This window comes from Rana temporaria, chromosome 2, assembly GCF_905171775.1.
Source record: "Rana temporaria chromosome 2, aRanTem1.1, whole genome shotgun sequence".
Lineage (NCBI taxonomy): Eukaryota > Metazoa > Chordata > Amphibia > Anura > Ranidae > Rana > Rana temporaria.
This window is the reverse complement of record NC_053490.1, coordinates 115,248,174-115,267,787: the sequence shown is the minus strand read 5'-3', so window position 1 is coordinate 115,267,787 and position 19,614 is coordinate 115,248,174. Positions and strand designations below refer to the sequence as shown.

The 19,614-nt window shown below is 43.6% G+C and overlaps 1 protein-coding gene across 2 annotated transcripts in view; it reads right to left on the bottom strand.

Moving 5' to 3' along the window:
- Window positions 1–19,614, bottom strand: part of LOC120929398 (ATP-dependent 6-phosphofructokinase, muscle type) — a 150,017-nt gene that overhangs the window by 57,565 nt on the left and 72,838 nt on the right. For both annotated transcript variants that reach the window (XM_040340800.1, XM_040340801.1), the window contains exons 10-14: window positions 11,177–11,272; window positions 10,897–10,989; window positions 10,229–10,354; window positions 6,036–6,100; window positions 396–459 (exon numbers count right to left, since the gene is read on the bottom strand). In XM_040340800.1, the coding sequence (XP_040196734.1) occupies window positions 396–459; window positions 6,036–6,100; window positions 10,229–10,354; window positions 10,897–10,989; window positions 11,177–11,272 (444 nt within the window). The remainder of the gene's footprint in view (window positions 1–395; window positions 460–6,035; window positions 6,101–10,228; window positions 10,355–10,896; window positions 10,990–11,176; window positions 11,273–19,614) is intronic.

Sequence of the window (19,614 nt, the reverse complement as noted above, 5' to 3'; positions counted from 1 at the left end):
ACCAATGAATATACGCCTATTGGGATTTTTATTAAGAAAAACACGTAGCAGAATATATATTGGCCTAAATTTATGAAGAAACTAGATTTTTTTTAATTTATTTTTTTATTAGATTATGTTTAATAGCAGAAAGTAAAAAATATTGTTATTTTTTTTTCAAAATTGTTGGTCTTTTTTTGTTTATAGCGCAAAAAATAAAAACCCAGTGGTGATCAAACATCAACAAACGGAAGTTCTATTTGTGGTAAAAATTTAGATTTTTATTTGGGTAGAGCGTCGCAGTTAAAGTAACGCAGTGCCGTATCGCAAAAAATGGCCTGGTCATGAAGGGGGTAAATTTCCCGGAGGTCAAGTGGTTATACAACTGAATTTACAAATATATGTATATTTCTCACCTTTGTGGAAGGGGGCCTTATGTGAGCCAGCGTCCTGTAGACACTCCAGTTGTTTTCAAAACTCCTGTAAAAAAAGTTTGTATAATAGGTGGGTCCTTGTCCCTTATAAACACAAGGTTTAATGTACATGAGGATTGCGTCTACATTGTTTCTGAATCTCATGTGCATTTCTCTTTTAAAGAAGATCTATGGTCACAGCATACATGCCATTTTTTTTTTAACATCAGCATTCTAATAACAATACAAACAGTAATGATATTTGACAATCCAATATAAAAACTTACATGAAAAACCTCCTTTCAGGTTAAGAGTGCTGCCTGTCTGCTAGCTATCACTTTCCACGACTTCCTGGATTCCTTGCATGCTTGGCAGCTTCTCCTCTACTGTTTAGTTTTAATTTGTAAGGACTATATATCCCATGGTACCTTACTGCCTGCAAACCTGTACTAACTCTGCCTCCTGAAACTCCTCATCTCAGCACCTCTGTAGTTCAGAAGGCAGGATCTGTGAAATGTGTGACACAGCAGTGCTTACTCACAGGGCATAGTGACTACGTGCCAGAGAATTCAAAGAAGTAAATATGTGGGGATCATCACAAAGTAAGTTCACAAAGTAAGTTTACAAACTTCAAGAATGTTCAGATAAATAGAAGTAGGATATAAATAATTTAAATACAATGAAGACCTAAATATGTGATTTTACTTTTTTACCATTAAAATGCTTTAATGCGGTTCTAAACCTAAAATGCTTTTAATGGAAAAGAGTACCGCTCCAAGCCCTGCGACCTATGCTGTGCTCCTGCCCTGTAGTACTGACAGGTGCAGACTCTGCACTGATCCGTGGAAAAAAGAAATGTTCCTGGACTGCCGCACTCCGATAGGCGATTTATTGGAAAAAAATGAACAAAGGATAAAATCCAAAAATTCATGAAACACTGCAATCAATGGTAGAAAGTGGACATAGGGACAAAAAAGCTAACATGTTTCACATCATGGATAGATGCTTAGTCATACTAAGCATCTATCCATGATGTGAAACATGTTAGCTTTTTTGTCCCCTATGTCCACTTCCTACCATTGATTGCAGTGTTGCATGAATTTTTGGATGTTGTACAGCTTTGGATTTATCCTTTGTTGATTTTGTTTCAATAAATCGCCTATCAGAGTGCGGTAGTCCAGGAACATTTCTTTTTTCCACGTTCAGCTGAATTCGCACGATTTCACTCCCGCTGGCAGTCCCAATTTCGGCCGCGATTATAGAGACATCTGTGCAGGTTTCTGCACAGATGTCAATGTAAATCTCGGGCCGAAATCCCAAAAAGTAGTACAGAAACTACTTTTTGAATTCGGTGCAGCGCCACAGACGGTGCAATTGCTGGCAATTTGCGGTAAATACCGCCGTTTTGACATGCGATTTGACATGCCAAAACGCATGTTAAAACTTACCATTGTGAACCAGGCCTTAGTCTGTCATGAATGCTACTGCTAGACTCATTTACCTGGCTACTACTCTTCTCTTCAAATTCCTCGACTGGCTTCTGGTAGCCCAACAAATAAATTGAAAATATTACCAAACAAATACAAAGCTAACCACAACTCTGCCCCAAACTACATCACCAACCTCGTCTCAAAACATCAACCAAACTGTTCTCTTCACTCCTCCCAAGCTCCCTCATCACTACCTCCAATACTCACATTCAGGACTTTTCCAGAGCCTCTCCCATCCTCTGGAACTCCCTAATTTAATCTGTCTGGTTATCGCCTACTCTTAGGTGATCCCTGAATATGTACCCCTTCAGGAAAGCCTATTCAGTCTCCACCTAAAAACTGTACTACTACTACTTTCTCCATCAGCGTATCCCTCACAGTTATCATATTTTAGGCTACTTTCACACTGGGGCCTCGTGGGCGTTGGTGGCAAAGGGCCGCTATTTTTAGCGGCCCTTTACGGTAGTTTTTGCGGAGCTTTTTGGCCGCTAGTGGGGCACATTTAACCCCCGCTAGCAGCCGAAAAAATAGGATTTTTATAACAGCTTACCTGGAAAATCCTTTTCTTGGAGTACATCACGGGACACAGAGTGACATAGTAATAACTATGTGGGTTATAGGCCTACGTTCAGGTGATGGACAATGGCACGCCCAAGACAGGATGTCCCCTCCCCTATATAACCCCTCCCACTCTGGGAGCACCTGAGTTTTGTAGCAAAGCAATAAGCATCCCAAAAAGAGGGGCGAGAGCTCTGTGTCCCGTGATGTACTCCAAGAAAAGGATTTTACAGGTAAGCTGTTATAAAAATCCTATTTTCTTTATCGTACATCACGAGACACAGAGTGACATAGTAATAACTATGTGGGATGTCCCAAAGCAATACCCCAAATGAGGGGAGGGAGACACCAAATAAAAATGGAAGGGTGCCATCAGACGTGAGGACCTATACTGCAGTCTGCAGCACACTGCGCCCAAAAGCGATATCCTCATGTCTTCTTACATCCAACTGATAAAAAAATTGTGAATGTATGGACCGCAGACCAAGTTGCGGCCAGGCCCAGACTGACCATAGGGCAAACCAGCCAGCTCTGACATTTCTCCCCTTCCCCTGCTGCCCGCACGACCAGTTAGAGGAGCTGTTTCTATTCCTCCCCCTCCTCTCCTCTCCTCTCCTCCTGTTTCTACCCCGCCCACTCTCCCTGACAGACACTGTTCTGGGATGTGGGATGTGGGCGGGAAGATTCAAGCTAAAGTCAAACAGAAAGGAAAGATGGAGTCTGATATCCATCCATCCAGTCAGTCCCTCCTGCCTCTGAGTTAGTCCTGTACACTGATGTAGGTGTACTCTTCATTCCCCTCTCTCTCTCTCTCTCTCTCTTCACCTTTCTTTCTCTCTACCTAGTATCTATCTATCTATCTATCTATCTATCTATCTATCTATCTATATCTTTCTTTATCTATCTTTATATCTTTCTTTATCTATCTTTATCTATCTATCTTTATCTATCTATCTTTATCTATCTTTATCTATCTATCTTTCTATCTATCTATATCTATCTATCTTCCTTCCCTTCTTTCTTTCTATCTATCTTTATCCATCTTCCTATCTATCTATCTATCTATCTATCTACCTTCCTTTCTTTATCTTTCTATCTATATCTATCTTTCTTTGTATCTTTTTTCTTTCTTTCTCTCTCTCTCTGTCTATCTATCTATATTTCTTTATATCACCCCACATCCCATCATTAACCCCGCCGGGCCTATTTTTTGTTACAGTCCGGGCCTGGTTGTGGCCTTACAGATCTGAGCCATGGAAGCTTGGTGATGCACTGCCCAAGAATCACTGACCGCTCTGGTAGAATGTGCTTTAATTTTAGAACGGAGGAACCTTCCCCTTCAACCCATACGCTTGAACAATGATTTGTCTAATCCACTTTGCAATAGTAGATTTTGATGCTGAGAAGGGTTCCTCTATCGTAGGCTCTTCAGAGGCAGACTCCTCAGAGTGCTCCTCTAGGTTCCTTAAGGGTAGGTTAACCTCTTTTGGATATAAATGCTCTGCTGCCGGAGAGCCTGGGGGAGGGGGATCTGCCACGTTTCCTTTCAGAGAGGGAAGATGCGATTAAAGCAGTCAATCTCTCTTCCAACCCCCCAAGGCTGAAGCAAAGGTTTCCTCTGTAATATACACAGGAGCAGGCAGGCTGAGGGCCGCTGCAGCACCAAACAGTCCTAATGGCTCACCCTGGGCACCTACCTCTGACTTATCAGGAGAGGATACGGCAGCAGAAGCATGACCGAGATCCTCCGAGCCCGATGGTGAAACCCTTGGCTTCCTAAGGGTCTTAGTCCCAGAGCCCTTGGAAGGCATAATCCTAAGTACAACGCAGAGGTACTCACGGTTTACACTTGCATCTACTGCTGAGCTTAGTCCAGCGATAATGCTGTTATGAATGGTCAGCCTGATGCAGAGCCCAACAATTGTGTTTGGAGATGCCTGTAATACAGCCAGCCACCTGTATGCACGAGCCTGTTATGCCACCACAGTCCGCTCTGTGTTCACCGTCAGCCATACTGTTACCAGACGGTCGATTTATAGGGAAAGCTCGTTCTGCGCCTGCGCAGAGCCCCACGGCAAGGACACCAACACGAAGCGCAGTCGCGCTAGGCCCCGCCCCTGAACCTTTCACTTCTTTATGCAATGCTCTATTTAGAAGCATTCCCACACGCGCGTGCATGTGTTAGCGCCGCCGCGGGTTCCGGAAGGAGGGGAGGAGGGAGAGAGCCTGAGGCTCGCTGGAAGCCGAGGAACACAACGATGAAGGATTTAAATATCCAGAATTCCTTATACAACTACCGTTTATTTGGTTGGCAGCACAGGTACCCTGAAAACATATTGAAAACAGCTTAGATTAAGGTAGAGCAGAAGCTCTTCATCAGCAAAATTCCCCATACAGAGAAAACAGACTTGTGGATCAGATACATTCTAGCATTCTCTAGTGGCAACTACAGGGATAACAATGGCTCAGAAAGAAGGTTTCCTGAATGAACCTACAGGGACCTCCACTTACCTTCCCTGACGCAGGACTCTGGTAAACACAGACAGCCCAATCTTCACCCATCACGGCGGGCATGTCACTCAGACCTTCAGGGACCAGGTTCCTTAAGGATTTCCACTTCCCTGGGCCTGTACCGCATCCTGCCAGTTAAACATTTGGTATGTGCCATAGCCAAAGTACTGGAGACCAGGATCCAGCCCTCCAAGGAGAGGCATTACAGGCAAAACCCTGTTCTTCTTAACCGAGGCCCGGTTAAGCCATCTTTGGCTTTGAAGCACTTTGGATGGATCCGGTATATAACTTGCTTGACCCCGAAGGCCCTTTAGTGAAGCTTCTTGTAAGACATCTTAACCGTGACCAACACCTTAGACACTGTCAAAAAAACTGAGGTACTCCCAGAGTGCGAGGGGTTATATAGGGGAGGGGACTTCCTGTCCTGGGCATGCCAGTGTCCATCACCTGAAGGTAGGCCTATAACCCACATAATTATTACTATGTCACTCTGTGTCCTGTAATGTACGATAAAGAAAGGGTTAAAAACGATGCAGCGCCGCTTTGCCGGTGGTTCGGAGGCGCTGCCCATAGTATTCACCGCTTCTACAGCGCCTCAAAGATGCGGCTGGCAGGACTTTTTTGAGCGTCCTGCCAGCGCACCGCTCCAGTGTGAAAGCCCTCTGGAAAAGAGTGGCCCTTTCAGGGCACTTTGCAGGTGTTATTTTTAGCGCTATAGCGCCTGCAAAGCACCTCAGTGTGAAAGTAGCATTATAGTCATTGCCCTCCCTTTTAAATTGCAAGCAGGGCCCTCCTAAGCCACTTGTATTAAAACCGTACGGTCTCTCTTTACATTGTAAAATACTGAATAAACTGTGACACTATAAAAATCATGAATAATAATAATTATAATGAGCAGTAGTCCCTTGCGTGACTTTGTTTCACATTGTCTGGCCTTTCAAAACTTTGAGAACCATTGACCTAGTAGAAAAAATCACAGCTGAAGTCTTAGTGGAATAAGTACTATAAGCCACTGTGCCTGGTTATATCTATTTATTGTCTCTTGGTTCCCATGATAATTTGAGAGGAAAAGTGATGCATTTACCTTCCTCTTAATTTAAGAGCTTCAGCAAATTTTTTATTAGTCATGGCTGCGGTCACATCTTTGGTCTGTAAAAAAAAAATGAATAATTGATTGTTACAATAAGTCATGCCTACATGCTGTAAATAAAGGGTACTTATATGCAGGCTTGGTTAGACCTACTCTAGTAAGCTCCCCTCCCACTAACGAGGGCCAAATAATCTTTGTTTTGGTAGAAACCCTTCAGTAATGTAACTTCTGTATAACTAATTTTATTATGTCCAGTGCCATCTAAATATTAGCATGATTAAAGTGACACTAAACTCTTATTTAAATGGAAAAAAAAAATCTATTCATGTATGCGATTTTGTAGGATTAGAGTCAGGTGTATGATTAACCAGGTGCCAATGATCAACAATTTCATGTTCATGAAATTTTCATGTAAGGCGAGGTTGTGGAAAACGGTGTCATGTTAACAGGTCATATACCATGGCAAGACTGAGTTAAGCAACAAGACACAAGGTAGCTATACGGCATCAGAAAGGTCTCCCCCAGGCAAAGATTTAAAAGCAGACTGAGGCTTCAAGATGTGCCATTCAAGCTCTTTGAAGAAGCACAAAGAAACGGGCAACTTTGAGGATTGTAGACGTACAGTAGTGGTCGACCAAGGAAACCTAATATAGCAGAAAGACACATGCTTACTTCCCCTCAACATCGGAAGATGTCCAGCAGTGCCATCAGCACAGAAGTGGCTGAAATCAGTGGGGCCCTGGTACACCCATCTACTGTCCGGAGAAGTCTGGATGGAAGAGGTCCTTGTGGAAGAATGGCAGCCAAAAGGCCATACCTCTGATGTGGAAACAAGGCTAAGTGACTCAACTATGCACAAAACTGTAGGTACTGGGGTGTAGAAAAATGGCAGCAAGTGCTCTAGACTGAGGAGGCAAAAGTTTAAATATTTGCCTGTAGCAGGAGGCAGTTTGCTGAAGGGCTGGAGAGTGTCTGCAGGCAACAGTGAAGCATGGTAAAGGTTCCTTGCAAGTTTTGAGCTGCTTTTATGCAAATGAAGTTAGCGATTTGGTTAGAATCATTGTTGTCCTCAATGCGGTGAAATACAGACAGATACTTATCCATCATGTCATACCATCAAGGAGGCGTGTGGTTTGCCCTAAGTATTTTTTTTTAACTGCACAACGACCCAAAACATACAGCAAATGACATTAAAGTGGAGGTTCACCCAAAAAATAAATTTTTAACATTACATTCAGCCGAGTTGTCCTAATGACAATCGGCTGTTTTTTTTTTTCCGTACATACCTTATTTTCACCGCCGCTTCCGGGTATGTCTTCTGCGGGACTGGGCATTCTATCTGATTGACAGGCTTCCGACCGTCGCATACTACGCGTCACGAGTTGCCGAAAGAAGCCGAACGTCGGTGCGCAGGCGCCGTATAGAGCCGCACCGACGTTCAGCTTCTTTCGGCAACTCGTGATCCGCTGTATGCGACGGTCGGAAGCCTGTCAATCAGATAGGAATGCCCAGTCCCGGAGAAGACATACCCGGAAGCGGCGGTGAAATAAGGTATGTACAGGGGAAAAAAACAGCCGATTGTCATTAGGACAACTCGGCTGAATGTAATGTTAAAAATTTATTTTTGGGTGAACCCCCGCTTTAATAACTATCTGCAGCATAAGGAAGAGTCCTAGAATTATTGGTTTGCCCCCCCCCCCCGATCTCAACATCATGGAGTCTGTCTGGAATTACAGAAAGAGACAGAAGGATTTGAGGCTAAAGATCTGTGGTTAGTTCTCCAAGATTTTTAGAACAACCTACCTGTCGAGTTCCTTCAGGAACAGTGTGCAAGTGTACCCCATAAGAATTTATGCTGTTTTGAAGGCAAAGGGTGGTCACATCAAATATTGATTTGATTTGGATTTCTTTTCTGTTCATTTACTTTCCATTTTGTTAATGAATACAAATAAACTATTAACACTTTTATTTCTGAAAGTATTCTAAATTTACTGCATTTTTTCACACCTGCCTAAAAACTTTTCACAGTATTGAATCTCTAATTTAAGCTATATCAACATATAATAGCAGTTATATTTCATGTACTGGTGTCTGCAGTACTGTGCAGATCTTGTTCATATGACATCTGCATTTGGTGGAAAGAGTGATTCTAGAACGATAAAGGACCCCTCTAAATCTAGATATGCTAATTTGTATTCAATGTCAGATATCACACTCCTGCAAAAAAAAAAAAAAAAATGCCTGCTCCCTGGCAAGTGTTAAAGTTGAAGGCATAGATGGCAGATCAATAGACAGCTCTAGCTGCCACTGGAATAAGTAAAACAGGCAAAAAGTGGGAACTTATTAAAGTGGAACTTTAGTCAGAAAATTAATTCCTGCTAGATCTCTTCAGGCTGGCCCCTTTTGCAGGTATAGCTATGTATAACATAAAAAATAAGTGACTATACTGTTTAAAATCCACCATTACACTGTCTTACCCTGCCCTGCACATGCTCAGTTGCGCTCCATTTTTAGGCACTGATGAATTTGTAGAGGCTGACCTGCTGACAGCTTTAAACCCTTCTATACTTTACACAGCCAAGAATGCTGCTACTGTTTGATCTGAAACTGCCATTTTGCTGTACATGTGATCATTTTTGACAATGGCAGCCTCTAGCATGAAAAAACAGGAGCAATGCTGGAGGAAATTTACAGCACATACTCATTTTGGTAGCATAATTATTCATGTGGAATGTATGTTCCTTGCTAAAGAACATTATTTTTTATCAAGTTGTTATGGGTAAAGTTCCACTTTAACCACTAGCCACCCGGCGGCCGACTATTTACGGCCGCAAGGTGGCTCTAATCTGTCAGGAGGCCATCTATATACGGCCTCTGGCCGCGCGCCACTGGGGGCCGCACAAGCGGCGGCGCGCGTGCGGGCCCGCCGCGTCACACAGGTGCTGATGCGCGTGCCTGTCGGCCGTGATGTCCGCCAAACAAGATTGTGTGAAAAAAATAATGAGGAAATATATCTGTTTTTAAACTGTTCAGACATGTTTAGTGTATTCATCGACAATGAGTACCAACATTACAGAGACCTTTACAGAAGACACTGAACCATTCGCATCTATTTCTGTACCCAGGGATGGACTGGCCATCGGGGCTACCGGGAGATTCCCGGTGGGCCGATGGCTCAGTGGGCCGGTCGGAGGTCCGTGGTGATCTACCCGTCAATCACTGACAGCTGGCGCCTGACAGGTAGATCGAGATTTAGCCAGCATGCAGAGTAGCGCAGGAAGCGTGTGTAATAAGTTCTCTCTCATGTCACGCTGCGGCTGCTCCCTGCTCCCCGGCGGCCCCTCCTCTCTTCTTGTCTATCCCCATTTGCTTGTGACATCATCTGGGATGGACGAGAAGAGAGGAGGGGCAGCCAAGGGGCGGGGAGCAGCCGCAGCGTGACATGAGAGAGAACTTATTACACACGCTTCCTGCGCTACTCTGCATGCTGGCTAAATCTCGATCTACCCGTCAGGCTCCAGCTGGTAAACAATGTGTCCTGATGTGTCATGTGCCCTGATGTACTATGTGCCCTGATGTGCTATGTTCCCCGTGTTCTGATGTGCCCTGTGCCTCGTGTCCTGATGTGCTGTGCCTCAATGTGGTGTGCCCTGATGTGCTGTGCCCTGTACCCTGATGTGCTGTGCCCTGTACCCTGAGCTTTGTACCGTGTCCTGATGTGCACTGTACCCTGATGTGTTGTGCCCTGGGCCGGTCTGGATGAAGTTCAGGGCCACATTTTTGTCCCAGTCCAGCCCTGTCTGTACCAATGCAGCTTACCAAGAGGATTGCAGAAATCACCCTGTAATGTAGAAACCTTTCAACCACCTCAGCTTTTACAGCTGTTTACTCCTTATGGATCACAGTGATTTTCACATTTCAGCTACAGACTTATTGATTGGCAAAGCACCATTATGCAATGCCAACATGGATATTTTTTGGTGGTGTTGTATATCAGGTTCTATAGCCCCAGTAGAAAAATGCCTCTAGCCCAGGCCACTATAAAATGGAAATCAAAAAAGCAGACTTGTACTTGAACTTCTCCCTCACTTTCCTTATCCGTGTTACACTTCTACTTACATGGATGTATAAATACATAAAACATATGGCAGGCATTACATATTCAGAACTGAGCACAACTAACTTACCACTTGAACACACTCCATTAATGGCAGTCTGACTGCTTGATTTCCAGACAGGCTGACCACACAAGCAGGCGTGTCTGGTGTACCTTCCAGCAAAGCCATGACAGCTTCAACGCCCATTCGACTTCCCTAGAAAATGCAACAATCACCTCAGTGGGACACCATGACATACTTCCCCACAAAAAAAAGTTAGAAACAATAACTCCAGATTTCTGAGAAGTAGTAAACATGCAAGTATTATTTACTACTTGTTTTAATCCTTGGCATGAAAATTTGAAACTTCTTATACGATCAACAAGGGGTGTTAGTGCTGTGAGGAAACAATGCACAAAGCGGTCTAAGCTTTGCTATTTAACTGCAGACACACAGCGGTTGTTTTTCTTTTTACCTGGAAAGTGCAAAATGCAGCCCTGCGCAGAAACCAATCAGCTTCCATTTTTTTTTTGTCAAAGCTTCATTGAACAAGCTGAAGTTAGAAGTGGATTGGCTACCATGCATAGCTGCACCAGATTTTGCACCCTCCAGTTTTAACAAATCAACCCTAGAATGCTCTGAAGGCAACACATCACAGCACATCAAATTTAGATTTTAAATTTTTTTTGGCTGAAGTAGAGTGCACAGAGACATTAGATTGGTGTTCAGTAACAGACTTGAAAAAAGCCCACTCTTACCAGAATTCTGTCAAAAGCTGAAGGAGTCCCACCACGCTGAACATGTCCAAGAACGGTGACTCTTGTGTCATAGCCAAGGCGCTTTACAACTAGCTGTTAAACAGTTGACAATAATGGTTAGATTTGATTCATTTATATTTTGCAATATGCCATTAGTATTGAATCTTCCTGCTGATCATATGTCATTTATATACAATGAATATTCAGTACTGTAGATCTAAGATATCCAGTCATTTTCCTCAATCAAAAAATTATTAATGCATTTTTGTGCAGTACGTACATTTTTTATGTCTTCTGATGTAATAGCTTTACCATCCACGTCAATAGCTCCTTCAGCAACGATTATGATGTTTAATCTTGATCCACGACATCTAGTCTGAATAAAGGCAATGCTGTTAGCGTTTTTACCAGGAGAGGACACTGCAAAAACATTCTATGTAAATAATGTATTTACAAATATTTGTTGGAAGTGCACATACAAATCATACTGTCCTATTTCACTACAGTTATTTAAAAAAAAAAAAAGTAGTAAAACACTTTATAAAAAATCTCCTCCTAAAACAAATGCTTACCCACCTAATGTTGCTCTAAAGGCTTTTCAAGCTCAACTACGAGCAGATGTTTTTCTCCTAAATTCTTTCGACAGTGAGAAACTACTTTGTCAGGTTTCTAATGCTGTGTCCCCATTAAGGAGATCTGCCCTCATGCCCTTACTGCCTGTTATCTGAATAGCAAATTAACAGAAGTAAATCCCCTTAGGTAAGTGAAGTAGTTGAATTATTTGTCCAATAGAAGTGAGGGGCGCTAAAATTAATATAATGGATAATGTGTCACAATACTATTCAAGTGATCTATAGCAGACCATATATTCAAATATAATCAGACTGTGTACTCAAATATAAGTGAATACAATACAGATGATGGTAATATATCTTTAAATGCAATAGTGCCCAGATGATGTGAAATAAAAAGTCAAAAAAAAAAAAAAAAAACGCACGATGAGTGCAACGTTCCAAGATTGGATCAAGTCCAAGATTAGAGGTGGTAGTGTAATGGTCTGCTAGCGTGCGTTCCACCGCTAGCTGTCCATCAACCAGTGAGACCGGAAGTGCGTGGCTGTGCGTGCGTGCCCGGATACCGCCTCGACGTCATGTTTCAGTTAAACCGTCATCAGGAAGCGTATGACCAGGACGCTGCCACCTCTAATCTTCGTCTAATATCCCATACAAAACCCACAGCCTCAGTGCTGGGACAAGGGCACCAGCAACAGTAAGAGGCCATTTGGCACTTGTATTTTATTTTCATTTATTAAATGGTTTTACGCTATGGTGGCATCTCCTCTCATTTTTTTTTTGGTACACCATCTGCTGCAATTGCTGAAACTGGAACCCATGAGAGCCTGCTGATTTATATTACTACTAAGCCTTATTGACCACATTTTAATTAATCTGGTCAACATCATGTGGTAAGGAGCCATCCATTATTACTTTGGTGACCTATAGATGAAGGCGGACCACTCCCTTCTCGCACTTTGTTTGAAGATCTACAAGCACTTTGCATTTGCACTTTATCTCTGCAATCTGGGATTGCACTATTTGTATTTGTATTTGCACTTGGACTTGATCCAATCTTGGAACGTTGCACTGATCGTGCGTTTTTTTTTTTTTTTTTACTTTTTATTTCACATCATCTGGGCACTATTGCATTTAAAGATATATTACCATCATCTGTATTTTATTCACCTATATTTGAGTACACGGTCTGATTATATTTGAATATATGGTCTGATATAGATCACTTGAATAGTATTGTGACACATTATCCATTATATTAATTTTAGCGCCCCTCACTTCTATTGCACAATTACATAAGTCAGTCATCTGATTTCTTTTGGGAGCAGCTTCACTCAGTTAGTCACTTGGTATATCAAGTTTACAATTAGTGTATATTAATTTGGCGCGAGTTTTCTATTTCTTTCATAGTTGAATTATTTAAATGTTTTTTCTGCCTGTGACCCTGTTGGGCAGATTTCTGCTTCCCTGCACCCTTTCCGTGTACACAGGGCCGGATTAACAATGGGGCTGATGGAGCTGCAGCTCCAGGCCCCTTTCTCAAGATAGGCCCATTTGCCCCAAAGAAAAAAAAAAAAAAAAAAATTTTTTTTTTTTTTTTTTTAAGAATTTTTTTTTTCTAAGATCGAATTTGGGGGGTTGTAGCTCGATGACCAGAGGTCACAGAAACCCTACATTTTGGGGTAGGCATGGGAAGAGCTACCCCACAACTGGTTAAAATATGGGACGGCTATCATTTATGGTTCCGGAGATACGGGCCTGCTTGCACAGCCTGTCAGAAGCTACATTCAGAGCGGCCAATATAAATACAAGCTGACACACTACAGCAGACTGATAGGATCACAGTGCTTATAATAATTATTTGTATATTACTCATGGTAATTAACCCCTTGCCACCCAGGCCAATTCTGACACTTCTCTACTACATGTAAAAATCATCATTTGTTTTTTGCTAGAAAATTACTCTATGGTGGTCTTTGCACTTTTTATGTTGCACGGTATAGAGCTGCACGATTCTGGCTAAAATGACAATTGCAATTTTTTTGCTTAGAAGATAGATCACGATTCTCTCACGATTGTTGCGGCGTAACATCATCTTTCACATAAAAAAAAAAAAAATAAACAAAATGGGCTAACTTCACTGTTTTGTTTTTATGGTTTTTATTATTCATTGAAGTGGGAAAATGCAGTGTGACATAAAATATTGCAGCAATAGCCATTTTATTCCCCGGAGTCTCTGCTAAAATATATATAATGTTTGGCAGTTCCAAGTAATTTTCTAGCAAATAATATTGCTTTCTAATTTAAGAAACAAGTGTTGGACTTTAAGTGGTTAAATTTAGTTACAATGTTAGTTAGTTACAATGTTTCATTTTGTTTACAAACTTTGCAGACTGCCCAGATTTGTTCTTTACACACAGAAGTGTATCCCTTTGATCTAAGAAGGAAGTGTCAGTTACAATGTTTCCTGTTAAAAACTTGGCAGACTGCCCAGATATTTTCTTTTGACAGCTGAAAGTCTCTCCACTCACGATTTTTTTAACGATTAATTGTGCAGCTCTAGCACGGTATTTGCGCAGCAATTTTTCAAACATGTTTTTTTGGAAAAAAATGTTTCATTCATTAAAAAAACAGTTAGTTAGTTAAGTTAGCACAATTTTTTTTTGGTATCCTAAGCGATGCTTTACATTTTTTTTAGGTTACATGTTTAGAGTTACAGAGGAGGTCTAGTGCTAGAATTATTGTTCTCGCTCTAACGATCATGGCGTATGTAACCTGTGTGTATCTGGCTCTGATACTACCAGGGCCTACCCAGCCACTGACTAGTATCTCTCCCCAGCCTGTCCCCACACACCCTCTCACCTGCTGACCTGTGGATGGGGGAATCACTCCTGCAGTGTTATTGTGTTCTGCCAGTGCGTACAATGATCAGTGTTGCTAACTTTAGCTGGCAGCACTCATTGTTTTAAGAAAAAAAAAAAACAGGCTGGTTGTACTGAAGTTGATTAATAGATTGACTTGTGTAAAACCAGCTAGCCCATACATAGATTGACTATGGCTGGTCTCTGCATAATTGGCGTAATTTCAATCCATGTTTCCCCCGCTTAACCACTACTCAGTCCCTAAATATCCTTCCACTCCTGTACATAGTGCTCACTGTCATACCCTACACACTCCTCTCCTATACATAGTGCCCACTGTCATACCCTCCACACTCCTCTCCTGTACATAGTACCCACTGTCATACCCTACACACTCCTCTCCTGTACATAGTGCCCCCTGTCATACCCTCCACACTCCTCTCCTATACATAGCGCCCACTGTCATACCCTTCACACTCCTCTCCTGTACATAGTACCCACTGTCATACCCTACACACTCCTCTCCTGTACATAGTGCTCACTGTCATACTCTCCACACTCCTCTCCTGTACATAGTGCCCACTGTCATACTCTCCACACTTCTCTCCTATACATAGTACCCACTGTCATACCCTACACACTCCTCTCCTGTACATAGTGCCCACTGTCATACCCTCCACACTCCTCTCCTATACATAGCGCCCACTGTCATACCCTTCACACTCCTCTCCTGTACATAGTGCCTGCTGTCATACACTTCTCTCCTGTACTTAGTGCCCACTGTCGCACCCTAAGGGCAGTGCCTAAGTGCAGAGTTTCCAACATTATACATAGTGCCCACTGTCATACCCTCCACACTCCTCTCCTATACATAGTGTTCACTATCATACCCTCCACACTCCTCTCCTATACATAGAGCCCACTATCATACCGTCTACATTCCTCTCCTGTACATACTGCCCACTGTCATACCATCCACACTCCTCTCCTGTACATACTGCCCCATCATACCCTCCACACTTCTCTCTGGTACGTACTACCCTCTGTCATACCCCCTCACTCTTCCTGTACATACTGCCCATTGTCATACCCTTCACACTCCTCTCCTGTACATAGTGCTTTTTTCCGTACCCTTTGTACTCCTCTCCTGTACATAGTGCCCACTGTTAGACCCTCCACATTCCTCTCCCTCACCTGCACATACTTCCCACTTATATACCGTCCATACTTATATACCGTCCATACTCCTCCCCTATGTCGCTTACCCACAAAAACAGTTCTTTAAAATTATACTGAATATCCTCAATGTTACCAGCTCTAGAATGGACACACTTTTGTTAGTTCAACTAAAGGAAATATCAGTTCTCATATTTGTTCTGCCCCATTATTAGTACTCATTTAATTTTGTGATTACTACTATGATGTATAGAGGAACATCGGGGATCTCAGCTACTCTAAATATAGCACTTATATAAAAAAGTGGCCCTGAAAATATTTTTTAAATGTTGGAAACTCTGCACTTAGGCACTGCCCAAGGGCCACCGTCCACCGGGTCAGTAGGGGGCCCCATGAGAGGCTCCTGGGATCCTGTGATAATAAAGTGGTAGTAAACTTTCCTGACATTACTACTTTTTAGAGGCCCTGGGGTAGGTTATGCCACAACGTACAAGTATGCACAGCATATTAGCACATTAGTGTACACTTCAATTTTCAGACTGAGCCCTCCAGTGCTGCGATGAATCAGGCGGGGCCGGGACACTTCCATCTTCACCCGGTCTTCCTTCTGGGTTCTGTGCCTTTGGTCACTTGCCTTGGCTGGGCTGCGTTCATGTCATTCCCACGCATTTATTTATTATTTATGACACCCCATTCACACCTCCGCGACAAAATGCCCAACGCCGGCTGCTCGTGCCGCTGGAGGGGAGAATTCCCATTGCTGTCTATGAGATGGTTCATCTCATAGACGCCGTACACCTGCGGCATGAAAAAAAGTCCCGGACCCTTTTTTTCAGGCGGCATTGGCGTTCGGCCATACAAAGCAATATGAAGGATTTGTAAAAAAAAAGTTACAATATTTGCGGCAAAATACGCCGCGTACGCGGCATTACTTGTCGCGGAGGTGTGAATGCAGCCTAAAAGGCCCCACCAAAATCCTCAGCACCAGGCCCATGATGTTCTTAATCTGGCCCTGCGTGTACAGTGAGGGAAAAAAGTATTACCTGATTTTGTACATTTGCCCACTGACAAAGAAATAATCAGTCTATAATTTTTTTTGCCAATAACAGTTTTATGCAGAAAATTTTCAATACACGTATACATGTAGGATCAATCTCGATAACAATATCTAGAGGAATGGTCATTAACATACTGGATAATGTCTAATAGTCTACTCAACCAGTTATGTGTCCACTCATGTAGTAGCGAACTTTTCGTACCGAGTCAGTCTATAATTTTAATGGCAAGTTTATTTTAACAGTAAAAGACAGAATAACAACAAAGATATCCAGAAAAACACATTTAAAAAAATGTATAAATTGATTTGCATTTTAATGAGTGAAATAAGTATTTGATCCCCTATCAGCAAGATTTCTGGCTCCCAGGTATCTTCTATACAGGTAACGAGCTGAGATTAGGAGCACTCAGCTTGTTACCTGTATAAAAGACATATGTCCACAGAAGAAATCAGTCAATCAGATTCCGATCTCTCCACCATGGCCAAGACCAAAGAGCTATCCAAGAATGTCAGGGACAAGATTGTAGACCTACATAAGGCTGGAATGGGCTACAAGACCATCGCCAAGCAGCTTGGAGAGAGAGTGACAAAAGTTGGTGCGATTATTCGCAAATGGATGAAACACAAAATAACTATCAATTTCCCTCGGTCTGGGGCTCCGTGCAAGATCTCATCTCGTGGAGTTTCAATGATCATGAGGACGGTGAAGAATCAGCCCAGAACTACACGGGAGAATATTGTCAATGATCTCAAGGCAGCTGGGACCATAGTTACCAAGAAAACAATTGGTAACACACTACACCGTGAAGGACTGCAATCCTGCAGCACCTGCAAGGTCCCCCTGCTCAATAAAGCACATGTATGCCACTCCTCCCGACGTATGTTTCGTCACAAACCCACGTCGTCCAGGGGCCCCAGAAATTAAAGAAAAATGCAATCTTTATGAGTGAGAGACTTGTAAAGCGCAACACATGCGAACTGAATCGCCTCTGTTTTTTTTTTTACGGATTTACACTATGGTGAGCTTCTTTCATTTCTGGGTATACACGTCTGATTTATGCTTATAAGCATTGGAGGCATCAAGGTACTGTATACTGGTTCCTGGTGTATATCCTATTTCATCATTCAAGATTCCCCCCTGTGAGATGATCTCCCCATATCCCTAGGATAAAGGCCCTGGCTGGGTTGATAGTCGCAAGCATGATTTGCTTGCCTGCCAAGAAGCACGCACTATGTGTGGCGGAGGTGCACGCGTCTGTTGGGGTGTTTTTCTGAGATTTTTTTCCACACCAAAAAGTTAATCCCCTGTCACCGGGATGCCACACAGCTTGACTTTGGAGGTGATATCCCCCTGCCAAGTCTTAAGCCACGAGGCCTTTCTGGCTGAATCGGCCAGGGCCGAAGATCTGGCAGACATACAGACAGACTCTGCCGATGTGTCCGCTATATAGGCCACCCCTCTTAAGCAGTATGGGGAAAAAAAGAAGATAATACTGTCTCCCTAGAGGTCCCTGCCTCTATGTGCGCCTGTATCTAGGTAAGTCAGTATTCTAGGTTACAGGCCACCACCGGGAAAGCCATAGCTGGCTTCAAATTCCCTACAGATGACTTTTTTTTAACAAGTCCATCCTCTTATCCATTGCATCTGATAAGGCACCCATGTCAGCAAAGGCAAGATCAGTGTGCCTGGACGCCTGGGAAAAGGCTGTGTCCAACTTTGGGTTCTTGTTCCACATGGACACAGGATCTTCAGAGGATGGAAACCTGCTCTTCAGTGCCTCAGAGAACAATGGTTTCCTTTCAGGATCCAGTCACTCTTTTTTGACCGCATCCACCAGAATGTTATGGACAGAAAAAACCCTTCTCTGGTGTTCGCCCATGCACTGATGCGTCTGGTTGTGGAGCGTCAAAGGCTTTTTGTCCGCCTGAATCCCTAGAGTGGCGTGCATTGCTCCTAAGAGGTCTTCCACCTTCTCTAGGGAGAGCCTATAGCTTGAAGGCCTACTGGACTACCCATTGAGCCCTTCCCCCTCGGACTCTGCTTGGGAGCCAGAAGCTGCACTGTTTGGTTGCTCCCTGTTTTCTCTCTGGAGACTCTAGGGGTCCCTTCATCTCTGGCAGGGATGACCGGCAGCGTTGGTGCTGAACTCTGCTGAAATGGGACAGGTAAAGGGTCCGTTGAAGGCTGAAATCCTTCAAAAAGCATCCTAAAATGACTGGAATGTGGATGAAAGCTCCTTCACTGAGGCTTCTAAATCACTCTCCTGCTCTGAAGCCTATTCCCTAACAAGAGCGTCTATGCATTTTTTGCATAAAACTTTGGACCAACTGTCATCTAATGTGGTCCTGCAGAAGGGGCATTTTCGCTTAGAGCTATGGTAGTACTTTGACTTCTCTGTGGCTTTAGCCTGAAATACACAAGAACATTGGGGCTGTGTTAGCAGCTGTTGTGACCCTGATCCCCCTCTGCCAGCCTAGAAAACACACCCAAGGACACTCCAGGCTCTCCTCTCAGGGCCTAAGCCTCCCACTCCTCTGACCACCCAGAGGGAGCCCCCCCCCACCCTAGGAGCTATCTGGTGGGGAGAAGTAAAGATAAGGGGGAATCCCTACCAGGTAGAAGTAAAACTGGAGTTGCTGTGGCCAGTGGCTCTGCCTCTGACATCCTGCGATGTGCTGCCTTGAGCCAGTCGTTGCCTGTACAGGGTGGTGGCTCCCTCCAGCATTGGCCTGGCCCGTTTTCAGCATCCGTGTCCGGAAACGAAAGCCATGGATCCAGGGGAAGTGTCCGCCCCCACCGGAAATTATGTCACCTGCCACTTGGCCCGCTTGAGAACAATCGCGGCAGCACCATGTGCGAGGGGTCACTTCCCCCTGCACCACCACTGTGGATCTGAAAGTGGGCCCCCGGGTCGTCCGCCAGCACTCGGGAGACGTTGGGGTGGCGTACGAAAAACTGCGGTCAGGTATACACCCGCTGCTGATCACCGGATTCTCCAGCCTCCTTAACTGGTTCCAATCTGCCCCAGCCTACCTGGCTATCCAGCCTCGG